Raw genomic sequence first — 12,815 nt, 5'->3', positions numbered from 1 at the left:
GGAACTTTATATTTTGCCTGTTTCTGTGTCTGGCAAATAAACCTTTAAAATAAATGAAATGGTATTATGTATTAATACACAAATTATATACACGAAGTTATAGAAATCACCACTCCCGTTGTTCCTGATGATTTCAATAACATCACATAATAACATGTAACATCACATCCTGTAAGCATAGCCTGCCTGTTAGTCATGGGATTTCTGGCTCTTTTTAGAGAACCAGCTCTTTCGGCTCCCAACCAGCTCTTCAGGTTGTTTTGTTGCTTTAATTAATTCATTATTAACAATAATATAAAATTCTGCACAGGAATTACTAATGTAAAAAAATATATAAGCTGTGGTTTTATTTATATATGTTTATATATAAATATATACAGTGGCCCCTAGAGACAAAGCACATACAAATTCCAAAACACATTTCTAGCGTTAACAGAGCTACCTAGATCACTTAAATTACACAATTTAAAGCATATGTGTATTGTTTGTGTATTTATACACAAGCACTCATATATATTCAAATAATTTTAAAAAAAAAAGTTAATTTACCTGTTACTACCACACACCAAATCCGGTCGTTGGTACTTCCTGGCTTGTGTAGCCACTAGGTAACAAAAGCTCAACACTGCGCCTAGCATCCTGTCACAGCGAGGGAGATGAGCCATGTAGGAAATAAAGGAGGATCCAAACGCAGGCACTTGTAAAGGTGTGAGGGTGGTTTATTAAACACAAAATAAAATGGACAAATGGCGAACGGAGCAAAGACTAAACTATACTGGGAACAAACTGACTACAGAACAGGAATCTGAACATGAATGAGAGCGAGCGGAAACAGATGACGGTTGACAGCAGGGAAACACAGATGAAGCAGGGTGGATACACAGACAGACCAGCAACTACAATGACAGAAGACACGACTAAAATACACACAGAGAAACACAGGGAGATTACACATAGGTGGTGGACACAGCTGGGAGTAATTAACGAGACGAGACAGGTAAAACTGAACACATTCACATGAGACGTAGACCTTCACAATAAAACAGGAAACAAGAAATCACTACACAAAGACGCAGACTCGACACTGAGAGACAGACAACAAATGACACATAGACTTGAACTATACTATACAGGCACAACCAACGGACAATTCCTAAAACATGAATAAACAGACACATAGAATTCCAATGATAATAATAATAATCAACAAAGCACAAGAGTAACAAAACGATCATTTGAAAATAAACCAAAACATAATAAACTCAAAATGCTGGGTCGAACCAACCCAGAACCGTGACACATCCTCTGTTGTCTTTTGTATGTGCTTCGGAGTTTTTACGTTTTTTGGAGTTCATACGTGTTTTGGAGTTTGTACATGCTTTGTCTCTAGGGGCCACCGTAAATATACTTTTTTTTTATTCACTCCACATAAAATGTAATAAATAAATCATATAATACAAAAACCAACTATTTACATTTCAACTTTTAACTATTTAAATTTTCAGCTTTTTCCTTTTAAACAAATTTAAAGTGAAACAACACAAAGCACTGCAAACCACAACACAATTAAATATAAATTAAAATATGAAACAAAAAGAAGATCCAAATTCTTGTCATATGGGCCTGCATGAATAAACTTTCTGAATCCTTTATCATCTGCAACTGAAAATAGCTGTGGATGATTACTATACCTTTCTAATGTGACGTTGTTGTCCCTGGCTCTCTTTCTCTCTCTTTCCCTCCCGCTCTGTTCCTGTGCTACTGCAAGTGTAACTGCAAGTGTAAGAGAAAGAAAAGAAACCCCACGGCTCACGTCGTTCACTTCAAAGAGTCGGCTCTAAGAGCCGTTTCGTTCGCGACCGACACATCACCACTGCCTGTGTCTTTTCTCTGGAAATGAACATTTTCAGCCAATATAGGTCATTCATGGCTGGAGAGAGTTGGTAGTCATATACAGTCTGTATAATTGGGGTTAATATAATAAACATTTGTAGGGACATTGCAGTTACTATGAATTTACAGCAGTTACACAGTGATTAGTAATAAACAGAGCCAGTGAGAGTGAGTGGATTTAAGAAAGTGAGTGACTCAGGTGTGTCAGTTGGTGTGTCATCTGTTTTTGAGTGTAGGGGAGAGTTAGAATTTCTTGGTTTTAAAGCTATGTTAGGAATATTCATAATGTAATTTCCAAAATTTGCATATGATCTGCAATTTGTAGCAGATCTACTGACTATCACATAGCAGCTGGAGCAGTCTCCAATGGAGGTCAGTCCACTACTGCCACCTGTGGCCAAGTGCCATAGCCTGCCTACTACTAGATTAACTTGTGACACATCTGCACCTGTTTCTATGACCACATTGAGTAGAGTCTGAGTGGCTGCACTTACCCTGGTGCATTCAAATCCACATTTTTCTTGTAAAACAAAGGGGGGGCTAGCAAAAAAAGTTTGGGAACCACTGTCTCAACCTGTGAGAGAGACTTCAGTTCTTACATGTCAGGAGGAAGGGGACTGATCCTGCATGGATCTTTTACTTGAACGTGTAAAGCTGGAAGTGAAAAATAAATGTTGTTGTTTTTGTTTTTTTGTTTCTTGGCTGTTTCTTCATTCATGCTTGTTCACTTTCAGTACTTGTACCTGACCATCTTCAGAGGAATGTGTTTTTATTTTTGTTAAGTCATCAACAATGAGCTGTGACTCATTCACTCATTAAAAAATGTTGATGTCACCTAGTAAGAATACGTAGTTGATTGTTGTTCATTTGCTGTATCATATGTTTGAAAACCCACTTTTATTCCTTGGCTTTAAAATCAGAATGAGTTTGTATTACTTTTATTTATCTTATTTCTCACTCAAATCTTCTAATTTTATGATTCTTTTTCTTAACTCTTATCATATCTCCCTATGTTTTTATTTCTTTTAATTACCTTAATTGTACAGCACCTTGGTCAACGGTTGTTGTTTTAAATGTGCTATATAAAGAAATTTGACTTTGACTTTGACTATATGCTATCATTTTTTTTTAAATGCAGTTGTGAACTTTCAGAAGAGGTTCAGTAACATTTGAGTCCAGTGATCTAATTTATGGTTTTGATTAGAAAGAAGTAAATACAATATTTTAGCTCTTTCTCTGATGGGACTGAGACACTTATTATGTTTTCTAAATTCTGTCTACTGACTTTTATCCACAGAGTCCAACATTATTCATTTTGGGACAAATACTCGCTTCCAAAGTGATGGAAGAGTGTTTGCTTTTGTTTTTCTTGTGTTTTTTCTTTGATGAACATAAATAAAGATGTATAATAATAATGAAAGTACTTTGTCGTGTCTCTTTTTCCATGTCAGTTGTTTTAATCATGTAAAATCCCTTTTTATCTACTTGCATGTTTTTGTCCATTCTGGGTTTCCTTTTTTTTTAATCATTTATAGTTATTAATATTGAATCGTTGCTTCCTTTTACGCAATCACACTGGCATAATGTTGACAGGAAGCAGGTCTGAATTGGTTTCACAGGCATCACTTTTATGAAGACTTTTCTTAATTTAACTCAAAAAAATCTGTTCTGTATTTTATCAGGTGCTTTTCACATCAGTTAGGGAGGACGCCTCAGTGTTTGGAGTCATATCAACCATTAACTTGACCCAAACTAGTTGAGACTGGAATATTTGAAGTTATCATAATAGCTTTCTTAACAAAACAGGCAGGTTGAACTCCTTAAATCCAGAATGGAGATGGTATATTGTTTGTTATGTCAGATTAATCTGCTTTAAAAGTCAACGAAGAAATAGTTTGTTAGTGTGTTGAATCCTGAGAATTCCAGACTTTATATTTAAATGTGTTACACTCAGGTTTGCATATTTGTGAGCAGCACAACAGGAACAGTTAGCAATGCTAAAAACATGGGTGTAACAGCCACGTGAGAAAACGTTTACAAGATGATTTATCATTCTGTCATCGTTCCTCACAGCTGTGTTTGGGATCAGGGGAACACGTGTGGAGTTTCACTTTAGGCCTTTCAGAGTTCCAGGAAGCACTTTCACACCAAACTGTGATTTTTTTTCTGGTAGTTGTAAGGGAAGTAAGTCAACTAAGCCAAATAAAACTTCACTAAAAACTGAAAAACGAATGCTAATAGCTCAAACAAATAAAACTGTGTCATCCAACTGGAAGTGAACTTTGACATCTACATGAGCTAATCCTTATGTTTGTCACTCTTTTCACTTCGTGGCCTAAATTCCCAAAGCCCCATTCTTCCTTCTCATCAAGGATTTGGTGAGCATGTCTGTCTTGTCTTGTCTGGTGAGCGTCGGAGGAGCCTAACCAGACAGGCAGGAATAAAGAGCCTGTCTCCTACACAGTGCCAGGAAGAGTCTGTTGCTGAAGGAGCTGCTCAGGGCCCCTGCAGTATCATGCAGGGGGTTAGCAGTGTTGTCCATAATGAATCTTTGCTTGGCTAACATCCTCCTCTCACCCACCTCCTCTTTGGAGTCTAGGGGACTGGCCAAGACAGAGCTGGGCCTCTTTACCGGTCTGTTATACCCACAGCACCGTTCAGTATATTTATAGATAGCATGTGAAGAGCTGAATAACAAAAAATACCAGGAAGTTTTACACTAGCAGTTTCACCTGTCATCTCTTTTACATGATCTTACCATAATGATCCACACTCTGAATTACAGTAAGATACTGTCTCAGCTGACTGCAGGTTTCCCAACTTTCTAAACAGTCAAGCTGCATAATGAGCAAAACCAGCACCATTGCCCAACAATGACACACAAGCTAAGTTTCATGATCGTTGATATGCAAATTGAATTGATTGTTGATTAATAGCCATCCACAGAGTTAAGGAATGGCTGCAATCACAGTATTGCAAATTGGTGAAATATGTACCCTCAGGCCCCCTCCTCAGGTCAGAGATTGTTGCTCCTATAATTGGTCTCTTTGAGTCCTTGCTCAAACAGTGTCCTTGTCACAGCACTGGGTCTGGTCACTCAGTGTCTGAGTTTTGGGTTTAAGTTATGCTCTTTGAATTATGATTTTCTGTTTGTATTATATTTATAGTTCCTGGTTTCTAGGCTTCTGTTGTGTTTCTCTGCCTGTGTTCTTAGTGAAGGTTTAATTCTGTTCTCCGTGTGTTGTATGCTTAGTCTTAGTTTTCTGCCTTTATGTCTTCCTGTGCTCCACGTCTAGTTACTTTTGTCTCTGTGCTTTATGTTCCCTCTGTTCCAGAGCCTGTCATGTTTCCACATCTCTGTGTAAAGTCTGTGTCTTTGCAAGTCTGTCCTGTTTGACTTTGAAAGTCCTTGTCCTACTTCAGTGTATTCTGCTTTGCTTCATTTGTCTCCTTATGTCTGATTTGTCCCAGCTGTTCCCCATCCTCTAGTTTTCCTGCCTATTCAAGCACTGTGTCGTTCTCTGTTGGTTGCTGGTACACCTTCTTGTCATGTGCTGTGTTTCAGGTTTTTTCTGGTTCCTTGTCTCAGGTTGCATGTTTCCCAGTTTAAGTCACTTCCACTCTCTGTTTTTGTTTGTATTTTGCCTCCCACTGTAGATAAAGCTCTCTCACAGTTAGTCAGTAGTCAGAGCCTGCTCTTGGGTCCACACTCCTCTCCACACGATCTACCCTCGCAGATCATGAAACAGCTCTTCAGTGCACATGAGATCAGTGGCCTGCAAGTATAAATACTAGCAGAGTCTTGGCTTGATGAGGCCTCCATGTCTGCGCTCCATAAAAGCGTTGAAAAGGGGGGTGTTCAAGTTCGACAAGAAAGCATTACAGTGATGCAAAACAGAATGGAGTAACTGTTTTAGAAATTACTGGAAACCAAAATTGTCATTGTAAAAATGACCTGCACCTTCCTAGTTCAAAGTGCAATGCTGTGACATCGTGCCAAGTTTGCACACGAGCATTTTGTCAACGCTCGTGCAGAGAACAAGCAAGAACAATAGAATTACTACTTATTGTACTGGAAGTGTGAAACACGTGAGTTTGGTGTGGCATTCACGTGAAAGGTTAAACAGGACGCGTCCAGCGGGAACCTGAATGAGTGATGACACACTGTAAGTGTGAACCAGTGAAACAAAACAGAGCAGAGTAGGAACAGTGATATTTCTAACAGAAGCAGGAGCTGTAGCACCTGTAGTGTGTGGAAAACAAAAGAATCACTTATTTGGAGTTCAGTATTTGCTTTGGCAGATATACATCCATAGACCTTTTCATTTCTTCTTCTACATAAACTAGGAATAATTGAAGCTTTAACAGATGGTGGTATCAGGGAGCCAGTCTGTGTGCTGGCTGCTGATGGTGTTTATTGTCTTTATTTGGGTGTGTTTGTACCGATATGCCAGTACCTGATGCAATTACTGTAAATGACCTGAAAAGCATTCCTGCATATTTTTAGCTGGCTATGTGTCACATAGGATGGATTTGAACAATCCAGCTCTGACCTGGGAATGATTCATCCCAACAACCATGGGTGTGTTCATCAAGGCGTCTGTGACACAGAGCTTCCTCGAATGAATTACTCTGTTTACAGATTTAAATTACTACAAACTTAACAATGAAAGATTTTACGATTTGTGGCATCTCGCAGCAACATTACTTAACACCCTGGATCATGTCTACAGCAACATACACGGTGCATACAGGGCTGCACCACATCCCCACTTTGGACAGTCTGACTACATCTCTCTGTTCATGTACCCGGCTTACAGACAGAAACTGAAACAATCGAACCCTGTCATCACACCTGTTAAACTGTGGACCACAGAGTCTGAGAGCATCCTACAGGACTGCCCAAACAGACTGGGATGTGTTTCAAACTGCAGCCACCAAGGAGATCTGCTGTGTCACTATACAGGACTATGCTGAATATGTGACCGAGTACATCAGTGCCTGTGTTAACAATATTGTGCCCATCACACACATCAGAAAGTTCCCCTGTTGACTGGATCAGCAGTCAGGTACGACGCATGCTGCGTACTCGATCTCTCGCATTTAAATCAGGCAATGAGACGGAGTACAAAGCTGCGAGGTATGGACTGAGGAAGGCCATTACAGCGGCCAAGAGGCAGTACAGAGAGAAGCTGGATGACTTCTATTCTTCTGCTGACCCCAGTGGATGTGGCACATCACAGAGTTTAGGGCCGCCATCCCACACGTCAGCTCTGCAGGCAGTCTGCTAGATGACCTCAATGTATTGAGCCAGCAGGACCAGATAGCATCCCGGGACGGGTCCTTAAAGCGTGTGCTAACAAGTTGGCTGATGTTCTCACTCCCGTCCTTAACCTCTCCCTCAGCCAGAGTACCGTCCCCACATGCTTCAAGACCACAACAATCATCCCTCTTCCCAAGATAATATAAGATAACATAATAATTTTTGCGCATAAGGTCATCTTACATATTAAACCAGCATGATTTGTATTTTCATTGTTCTAGTTCTATTTGTACATTTTAACCAGCATCTGTGTTTGGACAGCAGAGAAAGAATTTCATTGCACAGAGAAATGCTTTTCTTTGTACACATGACAATAAACGCTTTGAAGCTCTTGAATCTTGAACTGCTTAGTACAGGGACAAAGTTGACAACAGGGTCCAAAGACTCTGGCAGGGGTGGGGATATGAATTTTCCCACAGGGTCACATGAGAAGCTGGGACAGTTGTGGAGGTCTGCACTAATAAGCTTATAGACAGCGGCCCTCCACAACAGTCCCAGCTTCTCATGTGACCCCGTGGGAAAATTCACTCCCCATCCCTGCTCTGGAGACTGTGCCATTGACCTCCTTTGGGTTTTGTCTTAAACTATATTATTTACATTAAGGAATTATATACCTGATCCCTCAAAGCATTGTTTTTTATACTCTAATTAAGTTTATATTGCTGAATTTAGGCCTGTTTTTGTAGCCCATAAATAAATATTTTCTGTTTGAACCCTTTTCATGTTCATCATAAAAGGAAACGTATGTCCATGATAACTGCATACAAAAAAATTTGCAACAGCGAACAGCAATTAAAATGTAGAGTAAATACTAGGAAAAGCTAACAGGGAGAACAAGAATAACCGGTATAACTCGTTGGGAAATTCCTCTGTGGGAGGAACTTTGTACCGTGTCTTACTTTTTAGAGAGACGAGCGTGTTTTTGTGGACATTCGTTCTGCATTCATCACGTCTTTCAAGACCGTCTGCCTGCACGACCTAAACAAGTAAGTGATTATTTATACCAACCAGACAGCGTAGAGAATAAGAATACATGAAACAAGACATCAGCTGCCTTTTCTTCAAGATAGACTGACTTTTGATCCAAATATTGACAGCAATATTTTTAAATAGAGGCACAGAAATAGTATAAGTAGATATGTCAGAGATGATGTGTAAAATGTAGGTGTATGTATTGTGAATGTAATCTGAGGTTTCAATCTTTAAATTAGAGCAACAACTACTATTACTTTTACATTTTTAACACGTTGACTGGAGTTTGAGTGTTAGAGAGAACTCAGTAAGGGGAGAGCAGTGGCCAAATAAAATGCATTAATAAAGAGCTGAGGGCTGATTTATTGGGGAAAAATTCAAGTGAGTAAAATAGTAAACATAGTGATGAAATTGTAAGAAAAGGTTCAGAAACAATTTCTCTTTATGTTGTTTTCATTTGAATTTTACCCATTGTCTCAAAACGTCTTTCTTTTAATTTAGTTAATCTACGCTGAAATAAGAAGCATTTCTTTGATTTTAAATCTGTCTACAAAGAAAATTATTGAATGAAAAGTCTGAGATTTTCTCCACTATTGACTCTTTCACAGCCTATTTTTTTGACCTGTTTACTGGTAAATCCATTAGATTCATAAAAAGGTTACAATATGTGGTCACTAGGACCTTCAGGCTCTGTTTGTTATGGCAGTAAATTGTACAGTTTTCACAGTTTGTTTGCTGTTGTGCAAATTTCTACAGATTACCTTGTATATTTGCAGTCTGCAGATTAAACTTAAACATAGTTGTTGTCTGAAATAAATCTATCCACTTTTCTCTGCGCTACAGCATAATGAGCTTTCATGTGTTTTCCCCTATTCTGTGAAATATAAGTGAAAAGGGCACACTGGACGCTTTACTTTGATCTTATGTTTAAAAATGTTCTTTAGTCTTCTTGGTTTGCCATTTAGATTTTTTAAAACTTAGATTTATACACCTGCATCTTTACAATCTGACCTGAAGAGTTTAAATCCCATAGTGTACAGAAGAATTTCAACATGTGTGGGTAACAAAATGTTATTTCTCTGTCAGAAACATGGCCTCCACATTGACTGAAGAGCAATTTCAGTGCAGCATCTGTTTGTACAGCTTCAAAAACCCTGTCTCTATACCATGTGGGCACAATTTCTGCCTGGAGTGCATCAAACGTTATTGGGATGTGGCGCATAAGTCAGAGTGTCCACTGTGCAAAGAATCCTTCAGAAGTCGCCCTGAACTCAGGGTGAATTTGGCCTTAAAAGAAATCACTCTAAGATTTCAAAGGTCGGTTAATTGTAACTATACTATAGTGTTTTATTTCAACGTTTTAGCACATTTGATTGAAACTAATCAGATGTACATCATCATCTTAAAGCTCTTCGGAGGAAATACCAGGATTCAAACCAGCTCCAACAAACAGACGCATCATTCCACTACAGCCATCCAGGTCTGAAGAAGAGAAGGAGAGCAATAAGATCAAGGTGGGAGAAAGAAGTGGTTAAATATAACGATGCTCATGGATTATCTTGTAAGGAACTCCAGGTAATCCAAGATGTAAAACACGTTTTCAACTTCAACCTCTGCAGACTCAGATAAAGAAGACCCAAGAGCAGTATCAACAGATGATCCAGACCCGAATCAGAAAGACAGAGGAGATCAAACAGTCAATGGAGCTGAGCAAAGTGAGCATTGCTTTTTAATCATTTACAGACATGAACATTTCTTGGCCTGTTTGCTCTCTAAGAAACAAAACTTCAATTAATTTGTTTGTAGAAGCTCACACCAGAAGAAAAACAGCAGTGTTGCACTGCTTCATGTAGACTGTATATAAAAGACAGAGGAGTCCCCCCCCCCCTTGCTGGTCATTAAAAAAAATGCATTAGCTTCACTTTTCAAGCCTGGAATCCACTTTTGGCTTTTATTTGCAGTTTATCCTGCTATAACATGCATGTAGACTTAAGTAACCATGTGCACAAAAGACTCTGATTACAGGGCAGACTAATTATAGAAACTCAAAAGCTAAAATCCTTGCATATCTTCTAAAGTCAGGATTACTTCAGGCAAAGTATTTTTCCATCTTTAGTAATTCATATATGGCAGTGAGGCTCTGTTTTAAGAGCTCTGTTGATCTTTTATTAGTTGTTTTTAGTGATATAATAAACCTTCATCATGTAGACATAAAGAGACATAGAAAAGTAGAGCTGAAGGTTGGTTGGGACAATAGATCAACTGTTATCAGAAGACTGCAAGCTGATCTCACTGAGATCATCTTCTTTTTGAAGTTATGTCTTCTTTTGGGGGGAAATGTGTTAAATTATGGGCATATTAATAACAATCATCATACATAAGCAGTTTTTCCCTAAGTTTAATTTGTTTTGCATTTCATTGAAGACGGGGTAGCAAAGTACAAAGGTGGTGCATTTTAACATATTTCACATATTAATTAAACTCTTTTCATATCTGCAGAGAAATAAACAAAGAGAGATACAGGCCAGCGTTCAGGCTGCCACAATGATGGTAAGTGCCATTGAGAGAAACCAGGCTTTGCTCATCGAGGAGATCGAACGGAAGCAGGAGGTGGCTGAGAAGAGAGCAGAGGAGCTTCTCAAGGAGATCAGCCAGGAGATCATTGAGCTGCAGAAGAGACGCAGTGAGCTGCACCTCCTGGAGCACATTGAGAACCCAGTTCAACTCCAGCAGGTCAGAATCAGTATTTATGTTTAACATTTCTGCTCAGCCAAGCAAGTTTAAAGCATCTAAAGCGATTGTAATATGATATGAATACAAACCGCCTGTCTGCTTTCATTTATTTGTGCTCATTTCTGTCACTGATGCTGTTTTAGAACTTTTTACATCTGAACGCTCCGATGTCCGTCAAGCACTGGGCTGACGTCAGAGTCCAGTCGGACAGCTACGTGGGGACTGTGAGGAGAAATTTCTCCAAACTGGTCGACATCTGCCAGGAACTGGAGAAGAAACTGTGTGCAGAGGGTCTGTAATACTTATGATGACATAACATTATAGTCTCTGATTTTAGAACACAAGACTTTCTTTGCATCACCGGTTCCTTTGGTTTTATCAAAATCCTGCCACTTTGTGTATTGCATATATATTTATATCATATTTTACACTATAAGTCTGCACATAACTAACTTTAGTGATACACTTAGGGTCCAAAAATAAATCTTGTAACATTCGCTAAAATATTAGTGAATATTTTAATTGTTCTACGTTAATGTTTAATGAAACTAAAATGACACAGTTTCTTTTCTGATCTTTTGCAGAGGTGAACAAGATGAATAAATTTGCAGGTATGTGTATGGATATGATATTTATATTGTGATTAAGTTATATGGATTACACAAGATTGAAAATTTGTCACCAGCATATCTAATAAAGACTGTTACTGATGTCAGTAGAAAGAAAGTGGCTCTACACACTGAATTAAATAATCTTTATACATGTACATGATTCAGAATACAGATACACTGTTGCCAAAAAAGGTGACTTCAGTAACAATGCTTCAAAACAACAGGGTTATTTTTTCATATTATTTCTTTAATCCTGAAAAATATGAATAAATCTGAAATAGCAAATCTTTTTATGTGTTTTTTTCCCTGTTTCTGTCTCCAGTGGATGTAACTCTGGATCCTGCTACTGCTGCTGGCTGGGTGGTCCTGTCCCCGGATAATAAAAAGGTGAGCTGTAATTATCAGCTGCATGATTCCTGACTGTAACACCTTAACAAGAGCTCAGAGTTAAACAAAGTCTTGTCATGTTCACAGCTGTTGTCTGTGAATTACAGACAACAGCTAATAGATGACAGATATTATGCAGGAACTAAAATGATGGAAACTAGTGGCCCAGAAGTCAGGAAGATGCAAAATAATGACAATTATGGCATCAGTAGTTGTTGTGAATGAATGTGATTGTGGCAATCCACAGGTGAGCATGAGCTACCAGCAGTGGAGGAACCCGCTACCTGAGGACCCCCGCAGGTTCAACTCCTGCGTCGCTGTGCTGGGAAAACAAAGCTTCACATCTGGGAAACGTTACTGGGTGGTTCAGGTAGGATAAAAGGATCAAATAAATAACTGCTGTGATCAGTGTGAATATTATCCAAAGTGGAACACAACAGCTTTATTTAGAGTGAGATTTGGATTAAAATACACCAAAGAAAATTACACATGAACACACACACACACACAACACCTGTGACTAGGACTGTATAATGTATATGATCTAAATAAGCAGGAAAATAAAACTCTTCACGCCCCCTGGTGGCTACATGATGTTCACTTCTGATTTTATATCTGTTGTGTTTAGTGTCAGTAAAAATTTTATTATCAGTGTGTAGAGCCCTACTCTGCAGTTTAGCATAATTTTTTCTTTGTCCTTCTTTGTGTTTCAGGTAGGGGATAAAAGAGACTGGGATCTTGGGGTGGCCCGGGGAGTCCATCAACAGGAAGGGCGCCATCACAGTTCGCCTTCTGATAACGGTTACTGGGCGATATGCCGATCGTAACGGTGGTAGCCTGTGCATGCCCAGCGCTGGGCCCGCCGTCACTCTTCACCTTAAAGAAATTCCTCAGAA

At 38.9% G+C, this 12,815-nt stretch overlaps 2 protein-coding genes across 3 annotated transcripts in view; one reads left to right on the top strand and one right to left on the bottom strand.

Annotated features, from left to right (window-relative positions):
* Positions 1 to 12,815, bottom strand: part of LOC116333683 (polymeric immunoglobulin receptor-like) — a 180,766-nt gene that overhangs the window by 124,291 nt on the left and 43,660 nt on the right. The gene's annotated exons all lie outside the window — the stretch shown is intronic.
* On the top strand, positions 7,847 to 12,540 carry LOC120439231 (E3 ubiquitin-protein ligase TRIM11-like). The gene is made up of 9 exons (XM_039610034.1): positions 7,847 to 8,202; positions 9,275 to 9,505; positions 9,597 to 9,702; positions 9,808 to 9,903; positions 10,688 to 10,921; positions 11,065 to 11,212; positions 11,506 to 11,532; positions 11,855 to 11,919; positions 12,167 to 12,540. Exons 2-9 carry the CDS (start codon positions 9,279 to 9,281, stop codon positions 12,296 to 12,298), a joined length of 1,035 nt encoding a protein of 344 aa, XP_039465968.1. The 5' UTR covers positions 7,847 to 8,202; positions 9,275 to 9,278; the 3' UTR covers positions 12,299 to 12,540.

Source organism: Oreochromis aureus, linkage group 3, assembly GCF_013358895.1.
Source record: "Oreochromis aureus strain Israel breed Guangdong linkage group 3, ZZ_aureus, whole genome shotgun sequence".
In the NCBI taxonomy this organism is placed as follows: Eukaryota; Metazoa; Chordata; class Actinopteri; order Cichliformes; family Cichlidae; genus Oreochromis; species Oreochromis aureus.
The sequence above is the reverse complement of the archived record's forward strand: the minus strand, read 5'-3'. Positions and strand labels throughout refer to the sequence as shown.

Bases quoted from the DNA above. Each gene is read 5' to 3' on its own strand.
- LOC120439231 (XM_039610034.1), top strand. From the start codon at position 9,279: ATGGCCTCCACATTGACTGAAGAGCAATTTCAGTGCAGCATCTGTTTG. The intron at 10,922-11,064 runs GTCAGAATCAGT...ATGCTGTTTTAG, and splicing joins ACCCAGTTCAACTCCAGCAG to AACTTTTTACATCTGAACGC. The intron at 11,213-11,505 runs GTCTGTAATACT...GATCTTTTGCAG, and splicing joins GAAGAAACTGTGTGCAGAGG to AGGTGAACAAGATGAATAAA.